This window comes from Mesitornis unicolor, unplaced genomic scaffold, assembly GCF_000695765.1.
Source record: "Mesitornis unicolor isolate BGI_N332 unplaced genomic scaffold, ASM69576v1 scaffold3896, whole genome shotgun sequence".
NCBI lineage: Eukaryota > Metazoa > Chordata > Aves > Mesitornithiformes > Mesitornithidae > Mesitornis > Mesitornis unicolor.
This window is the reverse complement of record NW_010192831.1, coordinates 10,738-27,323: the sequence shown is the minus strand read 5'-3', so window position 1 is coordinate 27,323 and position 16,586 is coordinate 10,738. Positions and strand designations below refer to the sequence as shown.

Genomic DNA, 16,586 nt, shown 5'->3' with positions numbered 1-16,586 from the left:
CTGAACCCTGCTTTGAAATCTTTCTCTAAGTTGCTATTTAAAATGTGTTCTGGTAGCAAATGATGCAGAGGCAGATGCTGACAGCTATTAGTTAGTTGTTGTTGGATTAGCTGTTGTATCAAATACTTCAGATGCTGTAGCATTGAGGTAACTGGAATAGGAAAGCAGAAGTGGTCTTTGAGCTAAAACATTCTGGGAAGAGGGAACAGGGAAGGGAAGGGTTTGTGTCAGCAGAAACTGTGTTACTATTATTTAAATGGAAACTATTTCAGTTTGTTCTCATCAGCACTTAAAATTGGTCCAAGGAAGAAGATGCTGTGGTGTTTAAAATTTTAATTTACATCCTATGGAAGGAGCAACTGCTCCTTTCAGTCTTTCTGCAGTCAGTTGAGATGGGACTAGAACAAAATAATCTTGTTTCCCATTTTAAAATCATGTTAGCTGACAAAGGAGATAGACAGGATAGAGAAGAAAAACAAATGCCAACGTATATGAGAGAATTGGCAGTCTCTTGTCAGCGTGCTTAGACTATGCAGATAATTCCTGCAGCTTTCCTCTCTCTCTCTCTTATGAAACGTACACTGGAGAGAAGAGTCTTTTATTGCCCATAGGAGCCTGCAGCTAATTAGCTTCTTCAGCTGCTCGTCTTTTTGGGGACAGATTGACAGACATCCCCGCCTCACCAGGGGTTCTCCAGGGCCATGTTGCAGCAGGGGCAGAGCATGGCCACAGTGCTCTCCTCACCAAGGGGCTGGGAGCGAGGGGCAGTAGAGGATGTGCCCCCAGCAAGCGGGAACATTCAGGGAGCTGCTGCTGGGAGAGATGGGGGTTTCCCCTTCTGCACGGGAGCCAAAGCAAGAGGAACTGACTCATATTTGGGAGCCTGTGGAATTTTTTTTTCTGAGGGGAATATTTCCAAGAGTTGTTTTTCACATGTGTTCAGTTATTGGCTCTGAAGTGCAGATTTAAATAAAAATCCTCAGTGAAAATGTTTTCAGCAGATTACTTTAGGATTTTACACTCTGAAATGGATTTGCTAAATTGACTTTTTCTGTTTTGTGGGCAGAAAATGGTTTTGAATGATGCATGTGGTTGGGGATTTTTATTGATAAAGAACATTCAGCAGAGTCGAACCCAGTCCTCCCTACTGCAGCTTGTAGTTTTTAAAAGCATCCCTAATCCAAATCTTACCTTGATTTCATAATAAGTAACTCTTAAATAATTACATCATCTGATATATAGTAAAATTGTGATCTTTTCCCATGGAAAGATGAAGTTTTCAGAGGTGGTTTGGGGCTTTTTTGGGGGAAAATAAAATAACAGATTTCTGCATTAGGACTGCTGAATAATTCAATATGTTTGATGAGTTTAAATCATATAAATTATAGTGTGTGCTCTCTGCATGTGTGGTTCATTTCCTTGAGAACAGAGGCAGCAAGATCAATCCCTCACTGGCACAAGGTGAGCTGGAATTATTGACTCATTTGATTTAAAGTTGTGACCTTACTTTAACTCAGCTCGTCGGTTAGTGCAGGCTGGGAAATGGGCAGTCTGTTAATGGCAGGTTGTGCTTCTGAGCAGCAGCACTTTGAGCATTTCTTCTTGCTTGTAGGATGTATAGACTTTTTTTTTCCTGTAACTTTCCACAGCTATCACATTAGCTTTGCATAGATGGTAATGAGAGATGAGTTTGAGGCTCTGCATGATTATTTAGTTCTTCAGACCTGTGATTCAGATGATGTATGTTCCCATTTAGCATATTTTCCTAGCAAAATAACTATTGTCAAAAAACATTTATGTAAAATTCTTTTTAGTTGTCAGAGGCCATGGAAAATAGTTTATGACTTTGATTTCTGCCGAGTTCTTCTACTGCCAGCTCCCAGACTTTGAGTTTCTTGTAACAGTGAAGACTTTGGTACCTGATGTTTATACATGTCATGAACTAGAGATAGTGTAACTGCTTGTCACTTCTGTATTTTATAAAATTCCTTAGATTTGGCATAGATATTGCACCTGCATGCACAGATTAAAACAGAGTGACACTCAAAATTAAGTGCTTACTCTCACAAATCAGGCATGAAATAATTATCTTGTTAGAAGTGGTCTTAGAGTATTATTTAAATCTCCTTGGGGTCTCATTTTGATTTTACGACATAATGATTTCCAGTGAATTTTAGGGCTGACAGTGGAAGAATTGTTCTTTGGATAGCTCTGTTGCTTGATTTATTTCGGAGCCTCCCCAGTGCAGCCTGTGTGGGCAGGGATGTGGTGCTTCTGAAGCTCCAGTTTCTCTGAGCTTTTTAGGGCAGAGCTATTGCCACCTACTGGCATCGGGGAAAAGCTCCTTTTAAAAAATACTCTTCCATCATCTATTTAAAACAATTAACACAAGATCTCAAATTTTTCATCTGGATAGATTTCAGTTGTAATGGCAGAAAGACAGTTGCTGGCAATAGTTAAAAATGTAATATTTGTGTCTGAATTGCTGTTACAGAAATTGAATGTAACAGTTCAGTTGGCCAAAAGGTTATTGTTAGAATGATTAAAATACAGACTTAGAATGTATGTCAATAACTAGAAATTAAATAGAGCAGGGAAGTGCTGAAGAAAGGTATGCTAATACTTGGAATATTGATCTTTATTTTAAACTCCTTGCCCTTATCGGTTTTTTTTGTCTCAGGTTCAACAAAAAAAGCAAATTCAGAAAATTATTTTTACACACCCCCCACTCCCCCCATGCTTTATTTTTTATTTCAGTGGGAATTTCAGAAGGGTAAATATTTTGTTCTCTCTTCACTTCCCATTGAAATTTGTGGTTGATTGTGACTTTAAAGTTTCAACAGCTCTGTGGAAAATTCTTTCTCGCAGTGACAGTGTGGCAGACTCCGTAGGGCGCAGGGGCTGCTGCATGGTACGAGCAGTAAATGAAATAGCGTTAAAATCTCAGCAGCACGCCTGCAACAGCAGAGCCTGACCTGGGCTGCCTGCCAGGTGCTCTGCTCGCAGGGCAGGTGGCCTTTTGGGAGCGTGGGGCTGGAACTTGGCAAATCAGTTATTTGAGTGAATTGAATCAGTAGCACTCACCATTCAGTGCCGCATCTCGTAACTTCTTGTAATTGTGTCAGCATGACCCATCTGTGTTTGGACTTTGGGGTTTAGGTGGGATTTGCTTTGTTTTTCTAAATTTAACTGTAAAATCTCACTATTCTCTACTAACTTCATATCCCAGGTTTCAACATGAAAATCTGTTTTTTACAATACCTTTGTACATCTAAAACTTTGGGGTAATTAAAAGCAATGTTTCTTTTCTGTTTCTGTACTGTTTTCTGGAGTGTTTGGACGCAGTCAGAAAAACACGATTGTAACACTGAAATAGAACCTATTTCATTTGGAGGTTGAGCTTCCAGCGAGTATTTCTGCTGTGCTACTTTCATACTGAGTTACAGCCACCACCTTGCTTGCTTTGTCTTCCACGGACTTAAAATTACTACTGCCACATGGTGAACAGTACAGGCGTCAATAAATGTTACTTCTAACTGCAAGTAAGAATTGAAAGTCTGGATAGAGTCTGTTTTACTCAGCTTCAGATGTCTAAAATTTTTGCCTTGAGCTGTCTTGTAGTTCCTTGACTGATGGAGTAAAAGATGCTGTTCCTTATTTGCACTGACCATTGCCTGTGTTTTATAGAATAGACTTTGTTACGTCATGCCAGCAATTCTTGCACGCTGTTCTGTTAATAATATTTTAATTAATATTGAAATATTGATACTTGTTATTATTGAGCTCAACCGTTCCCATCAGTATTCATTGAGGGAAGCTGTCTTCATACACCATAGGAAAGAGGTGTCTCCTGGGAGAGTTTATGCTTCTGCAGTGGATAGGCAGCTGGTTGGTATTTCTGTTGTAACTGAAATAACTTTAGCAATGCTAATTATTAAGTAAATTAAATGTAAAATCAGGTAAAAAACCAAATGAGATTAAACATTAGGTAGAGAGTTATTTTATAGTAAACTTGCATGAAATTCTGAAGTGCTGCATTTGACATTGTAATCTTCAGACCAATTTATTTCAGTAATGTAATTATTAAGTATTCATGCTTCAAGGATATGCAGTCAGAAAGATTAAATACTTTTAGATCTGGAACCAGAAGCTAGAAATTCTCTGATTTGGTTACTCCAGTTCTCTCAGTAGTTTGGTTGGAGCATGGTGCTCCATCAGCTCTCAAACATCTCAGAGCAGGGATGGCCCGGAACTTCCACACAAAAAAGTCAGGAGCAGCAGAACTGCTCCAGTCCAGGGAATGGCTGGGAGCGCTGAGCTACAGAGAGGGGTTTGCATACAACAGAAATATTTAATGTGCTGCTCTGTGACAGATGCTAAATACCAGTCTAACAAAAAATACTTGAGAGCGCTTCATTTCTGAGCATTTTTGTCCTGAAAGAGCTCAAACAGAATGCAGCCTGACTGCAGACACCTTTGAGTAATAGAGAGTGACCAATTCTGCCGGGTTTTCAGTGGAAAGCATTGTGCGGCACAGGTTAGCGCCAGCAGCACCCTGAGGTGACTGGTAGCTGCCTTCTGGTTAACGCTTATCACTAGGATCCCCCAAAGGTTTGGCTGTCAGAAGACAAATTAAATGGCCAAATCATTAATGATCACTTCCAGAGAAATAAGGGAAGGATAAAGGCTCGGGCGTGTATGCACGCTCATTGCTGAAGCTGGTCGTTCCAAAAGTGAACTATTTCTGTATAACCACAGAAAAGCCACTAAACAATCCTTAAAGCACATTTTGGGGTCACAGAGAGTCCACAAGTCTTTCTCAACACTGATGGCTGCTGGGAGGAAATAATACCTCGTTCTGTTTCCAGAATGCCTCTGCGCTACCTTTTTGCTGGTTGTCATGCAGGGGTAGCTTTGTGTTCATGTTGTTTAAAATTTGTGAAATGGCATCTGTTTCATGAGCAATTAAATAATCCCTGATGCCACTTCTTGCACAGGCTTGCTGTGTGCCCATGCCCATCCTGCAGCGATGTTTCTTTTCAGTTCATGCCTGCTTGCTGTGAACAGGATTGAAGGGAGAATTTGCAGCAGTCGCCAAGGTGGTGGTAGCAATAATTCTCTTGTCCTAGCAACTGCTGTGCATGCAAGTCACGTCATCAAGCCACAGCCCCATCACACATCACATCTCCATCTGGACCTGCACATGAATACATGCGGTTTAGGTGTTACAGCAGTGGGTCTTGCCCTCTACCCTATCATGACATTTTTCCCACTCCACCTGGTAGAATGCAGTGTTTTTCTTATATTTCTTGATACTACTGTAGTACTAAAATATCTATTGATCATGACAAAGGCTTCAAAATGTTGGGCAGTATCACCTCCATCAAATTTACCCAAATTTCTAAACATTCTTTGCTGATTTGCACCTTGGTGAAGTTCTTTGAGAGTCAAGGATACTTGAGAAAATAATTAGTGAAAACCGATTTAACTTTTTCAATATGAGAATTAGGACCGAACTATGTCTCTTACTGAATCTTGCTCTTTGTGAGGATTGGCTTAGACTTTTTTAAATACAGCACTGGACCCTGGAAGGCCTCATGACCTACTGATGGCACTCTACTGGAGCCTACCTCTGTGTTTTTAAAGTGGTTTGAGTTCTCATGCACATCAGTAGTTTGGAAGCTGCAAAATACAGTAAAAGAAGAACAGAAGAGGCAGAAGATTTAGGGTTGGTAAAGTTATTCAAGGACATGAAGGAAGTTTTGTGGTGAGAGATGGAATTACAGTGAACCAGCAGGCACAACCTCTGGTAGAGGCACGAAGTTTAGCCACAGGATATGTCTGTCAATAAAGGGACAAACCCAAGGTTTTGCATGTGTGCTAAGAATATTTCAGTAAGGACTGTCAGATAGTTTAGTGCTTGCAAAACACTGTGTTGTTTTGTTTGTTTTGTGGGGTTTTTTTTGAGATCAGGGTTAGTATTCTGCAAATGAAAAAGCAGGAGAAACTATTGAAAGTCTTGGTCTTTAAAGTACACAAATGTATGTTGTCTGTAAACCATTGGAGCACATCCCCTGAGAGGGGGGAAAGAGCATCTTTTATTGCCTGCTGGTGCCTTCTGAGCCTTACCTGCACTCTTATATTGCTCCTTTTTCATACTCTGTTAGCTTGTAAATACACAGAATGATCTTAAAAGTTGCCAAAATATTATATTCTTGTGTCTTCTCATGAAAACATTTAGCAGATGTGGGCTTTGCTTTTCCTTTAATTTTTCCTTGCTGTAACTTTAATCTTGTATGACATCTAGATCCAGTGAAGTGTTCTCTGATATTTTGGAGAAATATTTTCTGCAACTCAGTATCAACATATCAAGCTAATAAGTGAGTCATACTTTAAATTGAGAAAAAGCTCTTCAGAATATTTATCTTTAAAAATCTCTGTCTTTACAAAAAATAATAAAAAGTATCTTTAAACTCTTTACCCAGTTTCATGAAGAATTTATCCAGAAATAATTGCCAGATTGTGCTCTTGTACTCGTATACACTGGTATTTGATTGTCCATCTTAGAATTATCGCTCACTGCTGTCAGTGTCACTGAATTTTACAGTTTCAAACCTTAAAGTAGTCTTCTGGGTATACATAATAAACCCATTTTTGTCATGGCTTCTTAACTTCAGAATACCGCATCTAATTTTTACAGCTGTGATTTCAACCTGTGAACCCCTTAGCTGGATGTTAACCAAGTCATCTTCTACCAGTTGTTTGTTTAGTCATAGACTTGGGTATAAATGGATATAGATTGGACCTCAGTTTGTGCAGTGCAGTGATATATTAGATATTTGAGGGTTTTATTTAAATTATTTTTATGAGATACTTATAAGCAATGCAAAAAGATCTTTCTAAACAAAACCAAAAACTTGTGATTTTTCTGTTCCTTTCTTTTTGTCTCTTGTTTCATTTCTTTGTTGAAAATTGAACTTTGAAGTTTTTCACAAAAAAAAATGAAAGAAATAAGCCATGCTCCTTTTTTTCTTTTTCCTCAGCTGAACAGCTGATTTTATACCTGAAAGTGTCCAATGTTAAAAAGAAACACAAAGTACCATATTTTGAAACTGTGACCTATTGTCTAATGATTAAAGTAGTTAAAATTATCATAGGTAGAAATGCATGAAGGACAGTGATATTCAGCTAAGATGCTTATGCTCAAAACTAATTAAGATTTTGCATTTTGATCAGGTTTTAATTTGAATTCTGCCCATTAAAATTCTGTAGGTATTGACTGCTAGTTGTTTGTTAAGTGAACAGATGATTATTTTTCATAGTTGTGTGACCTCTCAAAAGTTTATGCATTATTAATATACTTGAATTATTTATTATTTGGTCACGATTATCCAATCATACCATTTAATTAGAACTAGTTTTAATTTGTACTGGGGTAAACCAAGTGTGTCTAGTCAGGATCAGAGTTAGGACTAGGATAGGGCACTCTGCAGAGCACAGGGATGTCAGATGTTTCCTGACTCATTTATTGCCATCTGTTGCTTTGTAAGAGTAGGAAAAAGCTTGGGAAGAAAAATAAGTGAATCTATGTGTAGTGTGATTAAGGTAATTTTATGTCCTATAACAGAAAACAGGTATTTGCTTATTTCTGCTCCCAGTTTTTAAGTGTACTGTAGCTGGTACTGATGTACATGTGTACCTAATGGGTGCTGTCAGCTGTTGTGAAATTGTGGATGGTTGGAGTTTAATGTTATTCTGCCTTTTCCTGGTTTGAGTCCATTTCTCAAGGTAAGGAGAGCATGAAAGAAGATGAGGTAAACACGTCAGACAGTGTTCTGGTAGCAGCAGAGAATTGCCTCTCTCCCCTCCTGGTAGATATGATGAAAGATGAAGCTTGAAACACTTGTGGTGTGACAGGGGAGAGGGAAATTGTAACCAATGGCCTGGAGGTGGCCAGCAGGACTTGGAAGGCACCAGTCTAAGATGGAGTAGCAAGCTGAACTTTCAGAGGACAGGAATAGGATACAGTAATATGAAGGAGAACTTTCAGTCCAGAAACAAATCCTAAACTGATCATCTTTCATGGGGAGATTAGAATTATCTAAGCACACAAGAGCAGCTTGCTCAAACCCACACCTAATGAATGTCCTGACTGGCACTGTCAGACAGCAGAGCCTTCTCCTTTGGCAAGAGACACAGCAACTCTGTTGTCCACCCTTCAGAATCCACTAATACGTGGTTAGAAAAATACTGAAACATCCAGAATGGGAAACAGTTAAGAACCCCTTTGATGCAATTAATATTGGAGAACTATTTGTCATGGGGAAAAATCGCTGCTGTTTTCAATCATTGGGTAGTCTGTTGCCCAGTCTATTCAGATTGAATAACAGCTCCGGCACTCTGTTTACTGGGCAAATTCAGGTGCAGTTGCAAAGCTGAAAATTCTCAGTTTGGGAAAAGGCAAATGTTTCAATTTAAACTCTGTAAAGATTTTTAGCTAAATAAATAATAATGTAAAAAGAATTGTGTTCATCTGTGACTAGGTGGCCAAGAAGAGAGGTAAATCAGAAGAACGTACTAAGTCTCATGCAGGTGTGCATTCTGACATGACTGAGAATCATAAAATCATTGAATCATTTAGGTTGGAAAAGACCTCTAAAATCAACTCCAACCATTAACCTACCACTGCCAAGTCCACCACTAAACCATGTCCCTGAGTGCCACATCTACACGTCTTTTGAATACCTCCAGGGATGGTGACTCCACCACATCCCTGCGTAGCCTGTTCCAGTGCCTGACAACCCTTTCGGTGAAAATATTTTTTTTTAATATCCAGTCTGAACCTCCTGTGATTCAAGGTAAGGCCATTTCTTCTTGTCCTATTGCTTGTTACCTGGAAAAAGAGACCAACACCCACCTCACTACACCATCCTTTCAGATAGTTGTAGAGAGTGATAACATCTCCCTTCATCCTCCTCTTCTCCAGACTAGACAACCCGGTTCCCTCAGCCACTCCTCTTAAGACTTGTGCTCTAGATCCTTCACCAGCTTTGTTGTCCTTCTTCAGATGTGCTTCAGCACTTCAATGTCTTTCTTGTAGCAAGGGGTCCAAAACTAAACACAGTATTTGATCACTTCCCTAGTCCTGCTGGCTCCATTATTTCTGATACAAACCAGGATGCCACTGACCTTCTTGGCCACCTGGGCACACTGCTGGCTCATATTTAGCCAGCTGTCGACCAGCAATTCTGAAATTCTGCCTGGCAGCAATCCAGCCACTCATCCCAAAGCCTGGGGTTGTTGTGACACAAGTGCAGGACCCAGCACTTGGCCTTGTTGAACCTCATAGAGTTGACCTCACCTCATTGATCCAGCCTGCCCAGATCCTGTAGAGCCTGCCTACCCTCAGGCAGATCAACACTCCTGCCCAACTTAGTGTCATCTGCAAACTTACTGAGGGAGCACTCAATCCCCTCATCCAGATCATTGATAAAGATGTTAAACAAAACTGGCCCTAGTACTGAGCTCTGGGAAACACTACTTGTGACCAGTCACCAACTGGATTTAGCTCCATTCACCGTAACTCTGGGCCCAGCTATCCAGCCAGTGTTTTATCCAGTGAAGAGTAAACCCATCCAAGCATGATGGAAGGCAATTATGTCTTAGACATAGGTATTTTTGTGAAGTAATTATTTCAGGAAGGTCTTTTGCTTGGGTTAAATGAAATATTAAGTAATTTTTTAATTTAATAGTGCATATGGGCTATAATGAAATATTCCTTGTGATTGATTTTAGAAGATTTTAGCAGTCTGTAGCATCTCTGTTTCTTTTATAAGAAAGAAGATAAAAGAAGGATCAGAAAATAAGAGGCAGTAAGGGAAAAGATGCTTAGTGTGAATTATTGACGGTTATTTCTCTATATATGTTAAATGCTGCCTCCAAGCAGATCTGTAAGAATGTAACGCGTTATTAGAGATTCAGTTCTTACCTTATAGCACACAGTAAAGAAGGCATCTTTCAACTCTTGGTCTCTGTAATGGGCAAAGCAACCAAACTTCTGTTTGTTTTGGGTTTTTTTTAAAATTTGTCTTTGAGTATGTGCTTTCAGTTTCCCAAATGCAGAGTACAAAGTGCCAGTCATTCAGCTTGAAGACAATAATTTTCTTGTTGCTATTGTTCTAGCCTTAATAGCTGCTACTAAACTTACTTGGCATGGAAAACGTTGCATAGAGCAAGGACCTGGCTCTGTCTTTTTAGTTAAAGATGTTTTGAAATATTTTGAGCAGCAGCAATTACTCTAGCTGTTATCCATTGAAGTGCCCTGGTTTCTGTCTTTTGTGCAGGATATCACCCACTGCTCTGTAGGTATAGTGGATAGATCCTATAGCAGAGGGCCTCAGTGGGATAAGGACTGTTTTTCAGTCATGTGCAAGTGCATCAGCAATCTGCTGAGGTGCAATTTGCTTTATTGCTGTCAAATAAACTATTTTTCCAAGTTTTTGAAGTGCGTGCTAATATTTTAAAAACTCTTTGCCAGTTATAGCGAAAGGCTTCAATGAGTGTCCCAAAACGCTGCTGGTATTTTTATGTAATGAAGGTTAAGCAATGTCTAGCTGAATACCATGAAATTTTATGGGTACATTTTTTCAAGGCTGCATCTGTTTGTTCTTTTCTGGGGTATGGGGTTTTTTTCCGATTGCCATCGTCTGACATAATAAGCTTCATCTGCATGTTTTTAGCAACATCTGGTTTAATGGATGAGTTATTTCTCTGTGTAAACTACAAAGTCAAAGCAGTGGATGCAAACTTTTCCGGAAGGGTGTGGAGCTGCAGTGCATCTTCTCTGAGGCACAGAAACCAGTAGCTAGGGAACAGTGAGAAAGCTTAGGAATGATTGATTCAGATATTAGGCAGTTTTAAATTTATCTGTTCACCTTCAAGAAAGAGTTACTCTTTGCTCAATACTTCAGATAGCATCTTAGTATATGTATATATAAAAATTAAGCACTTGAAGGAGCAGAGATTTTTCTTTAAATCAGAATATACTGATTGATAGTGAGACTATACCTTATGGTTTCACTGGTTTCTATGGGTTGTTCTAATGCAACTATTTTGAATGTGTATGGACGGATTAAAGAGACCACTTGGATAGAGGCATTTCCAAAGTTCTCCTTAGTTACACATCTGACTACCACTAAATTCTTACACAGTTAATCTGATGCCTTGCTAAATTCTGTCCTTTAAGTAATTTAAAGATAGTTAGGGGTCTGTTCACACAACTAAGATTTTTTTAGCAGAAAAAGAGAGGCTTGAAGTTGTGAGAATTAACCCAAATGTCAAGGTCCAGATTCTTCCACAAGATGAGTAATTATGTGTTTGGTCCTCTGTCCTTTCCATGACCAGGCTTCAGGTTAAAAGATGAGTCAATAAGTTTGGCATAAATTTACATTATTCAGTTGGATTGGCATGATATAAAAGTCAGCACTCTACACAAGGAGACTTTAAAATCTCTTTGAAGAAGATTTCTTTTAATTCAGTATATTTGTATTACACCAGAGACTAAGTTGGTAGATTGTAGATTATCATAATCTTGATAACCCAGACACTAAAGTCTGACATAAGGGTAGTCCTTAAGTAGTTTTAGTCTTGTTAGAACAAAGAAAGGGGAGATTAGTGAAACTGTGAATTAGGTCTAAAATCTTTCTGTACCATCAACACCTGGTATTAAGGTTTATCTCAGAGCAGAATGTGTAATTCTGAAATATGCCTGTTCTAACAAGCATTTTAAGGAGATGAATGATCACATTAGTGATTTTCTTTAGAAATAATTTATTTCCTTAGCCTGATTTGATTTGAATTTTGACCTTTTAAGACTTTTGATCTAAATCCATTTAAGATGCTTCTGAAGGCCTTAAAAGACAATGAGAAGTTAGCAGCTTTCATATTAAAAAAATACATGAAGTGTTCAGAATGAAAGATTTAAATCCCACAGAAGCAATATCTTTAGGGCTACACAGTCCTCACTCTATAGCAAAGGAAAAATGAATGGAAATTAGAGGAGAAAATCAGCTGGATCTCTGTCTTGTGCTGTGCTCTCATGCCTGTGCTAGGTACTGCCTGGCCAAGTCCCTATCTGTGGTTTTCAGTGTTGCACTTAAGAATTTTTCTATGGCTGAATTGGCTCAAGTATTAGGAAAATTTAGATTTATTATCATGAAAATGGTCTTATCGTGTTTCATCCCTTTGTTAGCAATAGCATTTTAGACCACCCAGCCATGCCAGCCCTTCTTCTCATACCTTTTTATGTGCTGTAATTTAAGGAGATGGGGAGCAAAGCTTTAGATCTTCTGAACTACAGGCCATATCTGATAAAGAATGCATTCTGTGATTATGAAACCAAGTATATAATGCCTGTAATGTAGAAGTCTGCTGCTGCTCTGATTTATTTCCAGTCAGTTGAATTGTTCACATGAGTTGTTGGAAGGTAAGGTCTTCACTAATTCGAACAGATACGTGTCTTAAATTATCTGTGGAGAATACATAACGGAAGAAATCCATGGTAAAGATTTTCGATGTAGCACTATCATGTTTCCACTTTGGCAGTAATATCAGAGGAAATGATACGGCGTGTCTTCACGGTTTATACTGATATGACAATTACCCAGCATATTGGTATTTACAAACTCTTTGAGCTGATACCTGACTGCATCATTTCCCTGGTAAACTGTTTATGTGCCATTTTCGTCTGCATTTTGACTTGTGAAGCGATGGGTAGCTGCTCATCCTCTTTCCATCATAGATGCTCTCTTCATGCAGGACAAAATTCAGAATTTATCTGCTAGTACATTATACAGTAATTATTAATGTATTCTTCAGCAAAATAATAGATCTTGTAGAAATAGCAAAATAGCAGTAGAATTAGCACAAAGTCAGAGCAAAGCCCCAGCCTTGACAGAGTGTTATTTTTGTCTGTACCCAGCACTGCAAGATGCCAGCAAATGCAGCTATCTTTGCTTTTACTCTGTGTACCATGCTGGTTTACTACTGAAAGAGAAGCAAAGCACAGGTTATTACTGCAAGGTTTCTGTTAAATCTAGTCTTGAGTGCTATTTTTCTTGTTTCAATGCACTGAATCTGCTTTCTTGCAGTGGAATTTCCTCTCAGCTAAGGACAGACAGCAGAGAATAGATGAGTGGCTTCAGCCATAGGAGGCTTTGAGACATCTGGTTCTCCCTTGTGTCATTTGTGTTCCACTCTGTCAAAAGTAGGACACAGCTGGGGAAAGATGGTGGGGGAAGGAAACATCCAGACCTCCTGGTGGTTGTGTCTGTATGAATCAGCAGGTTGGTTTGCGCTGATGGAGATGGATGCAGGATAATAACCCAAATACATCTTTGTTTACAGTAGCCTTGGAGAGAAAACATGAGGCTCCTCTCTGAGGAGCTGCGGATCTGGCTGGGCACAATGGAGAAACCAATCTCAGCATCAAGATGTTTTAAAATGCTAATCAGCTTGTATTCATTACCAAACACCTGCAAGTGAAATTAGGATAACAGTGAAAGAAGCAAATGTGATGTTGTTAAAATGGTGTGAAACTAAGCAATCCTGTGATCTTGCAGTGGCGCAGATGCGGAGTGGGCAGCTACATGGGGCTGAGCAAGAGGTGGCAACGGGATCACTGGGAATTCAGTAATTAATGATTCAAACACTGTTTCCATAACGTGTAAGGAATGGCCGGGTTAAATACGTGGATTGTTCTCCAGCACAGTTCAGTCTTCTGTATGTCTTGTACCTGGGACAAACCTGGTTTAATCTGCACACAGTGAGAGGTGCAGAGAGTGGTAGGGAAGTGTCAAGGCGGACACAATCAGGGAATGATCCATTTCCCAGTATTCCTTTAAAATATATTGTTGACAGTCAGATGAAAATACCTGGCTTTATACCTATTCCTAGAAATATGTAATTTCCACGTAGTTCTTGGAATAGAGTCACTTCTTCTTTCAGTAGCACAGGCATGGTTGGCGTCTAGTCTGATTCTTATTTTTACAGTCTAATTAGAAGTGCTGCCACCTTCTAAATTATTTCACTGACTAGAAAAGAAAGTATACATCTCTTCCTTATAACTTCACTTGACCTCGGCATTATTGATTACACCCAAAGTGTACAGCCTATAGTTCATCAGTGACGTAAGGACTAGCTTCCATTTGACCTTAAATCCTTGTGTGTGGTGTATTTAGCTCAAGGTCTTGCTGCTGCAGCTCTTCTGCACTGTGTGATATTCATGTGAATGCTTTCATTGGCTTTGGTGTGACTGCTTGCACAGTAAGGTCTATTCATTTGAAGAAGATCTGTAGATACAAGGCAGGTGTTTAAATTCAGGAATGTTCTGCTGGTTCTTCTTCCTAAGCACATTTTGGAATGTAGGACTTGGCTCAAAGATCCTGCTAAATTAACAGGGATCGATCTTTATCATCTTAAATTTGCATTTGTCAGCTTTTCATAAGACTTTATGTGCCATGTTTCTATTGAGATGTCACCCATTTCCCTGAAAATTCTTTAATAATAAGTTTTATTGTTATTATTCAGGTGTTCAAATGAAACAGTATTCAAAAAAGAAGATTTGTTCTGGGCATACAATTTCTGCCCCACTCCATACTCTTGGACAGCACTTCTGGGCCTTATTTTGTACTTGGTTTTCTTTGCACCTGGTAAGTGAACATTTGTTTATGCAAGTAAGTTAAAAATTTGTAAGAGTAAAATGTCAAATAGTGAGACTATGTGTTAAATTTACTTTTGAGTCCAGACATTAAACTGAGATTGATCTTTTTACCTAATTCTTAGGGATGGGTCCTATGCCCTGGACTGTCAATTCTGAAATTTACCCACTTTGGGCTAGAAGTACAGGAAATGCGTGTTCCTCTGGAGTCAACTGGGTTTTCAATGTGCTCGTGTCACTGACATTTCTGCATACGGCCGAATATCTGACATACTATGGTAAGAAACAGTATGTGTCTGTGTGTGCAGTGCTTCCATTGGCGCATAGATTTTCCACTGATTCTGGTTTGCTCAGTTGGTTTTGCTATGAAATGTCAACTGTAAATGCAGTGTTCTCAACCCCCCGTGGTTTAGTAAGACCAGAGACCTGATACGACCTGACTAGATCATAGAATTTGGTCCAGCTTTCAGAAGAAACATTTCCTTCTGTCCTTAACTGAGAACCTAGACAGCTGATTAAAACAAGGAAACTGGAAAAAACCCCATACTTAGTGAAGTATGCTGATTCCCACTTAAGGGGAAAGCATCTGCAGTATTCCAGTTTATGATGGCATCCAAGGTCCCTGCAGAAACAGCCGTGTAAGATGCTACTGCCCCACTCCCAACTGTTGATTAAGTCCTGTCTGCTAGAGCCTGTGGAGAATTTGTCAGATTACTGCTCAGCCACTCCAGTTCAAGTCATTTAAATTACATTAAGCTGTGAGGGAGTTGTTGTGACCTTCATATCATTATGAGTACAGAGCCTTTCAGCTCTACTTGTCATTCCTTTGAGTCATCACTCCAGAAACGCATGGCAGGTACATGTTTGTTGGTCCTTCAGTACCTTCTCTGCTCCCTTAGGTAAGGTGGGTGGCGGTGGAACGAAGTCTTTCTCACTGCTAAATGTCTCTGCAGAGGACTTTTAAATAATAATTAAGTGTAATAGTCACCAGCATTATTTTAGACTACTTATTTTTTGCTAAAGTTTCTTATTCTAAAGGAATTGTCTTAGTGTGTCCTTCGCTGTTAAGATAAACTAAGAAAGTTCTTGCCTTTGATATCTGTTTTTTTTCTTGGATATGCAACTGTTTAATTGCTGTTTATTTTAACAGCAGAATGACTTGTCCAGAAAAGATGTGTGATATCTTCCACATGAAATGAATGGCTTTTGTTGATTTACTCCACCATGGAGCGACACAATAAAGTGGTCTTTCCCAACACCCTCAGCCCCACAGCTTGTTGTTTTAATGATGCTGCTCTAACCTTTGCTTTTACGCCCTCCTTGATAGTGGCAGCCGCTGCTTCTGCCACTCCCTCTGCTCTGGAGCAGAGAAGGAACAGGAACGTCTGTAACCATCTGTGCGTATTGCTTTACATTGCAGGAGCCTTCTTCCTCTACGCAGGGTTTGCTGCCCTGGGACTGGTGTTCATCTACGGCTGCCTTCCTGAGACTAAAGGGAAAAAACTAGAGGAAATTGAGTCTTTGTTTGAAAACAGGCTATGTACATGTGGTATGTCAGATTCTGATGAAGGGAGGTATATTGAGTATATTCGGGTGAAGGGAAGTAATTACCATCTTTCTGACAATGATGCTTCTGATGTGGAATAATTTTCAGCTGCTGATGTATTTCATCATTTAAAAGCCTTCTGGGGGAAAAGCAGCTCTCTGATGACCTCACTGCCCTGCTTCTGGTCTGGTTCTCCTTTCTACCGTCTAGTTAAAAATGCCTTCATGTTCAAAAATGCGCCATTGGGGAGGAAATTCAGTATGCTACTGTTTTCTTGATAACTAAAAGCAATGGCTTCCAAAAGAGATTGCATTCCACGATTAT

At 39.4% G+C, this 16,586-nt stretch overlaps 1 protein-coding gene across 1 annotated transcript in view; it reads left to right on the top strand.

Annotated features, from left to right (window-relative positions):
- Window positions 1-16,363, top strand: part of LOC104542801 (proton myo-inositol cotransporter-like) — a gene marked incomplete at its 5' end in the record, with an annotated part of 41,592 nt that extends 25,229 nt beyond the window's left edge. The window contains 3 exons of the mRNA XM_010187237.1: window positions 14,587-14,708; window positions 14,842-14,994; window positions 16,137-16,363. Coding sequence (XP_010185539.1) covers window positions 14,587-14,708; window positions 14,842-14,994; window positions 16,137-16,363 — 502 coding nt within the window. The remainder of the gene's footprint in view (window positions 1-14,586; window positions 14,709-14,841; window positions 14,995-16,136) is intronic.
- Between the last annotated feature and the right edge of the window lie 223 nt (window positions 16,364-16,586).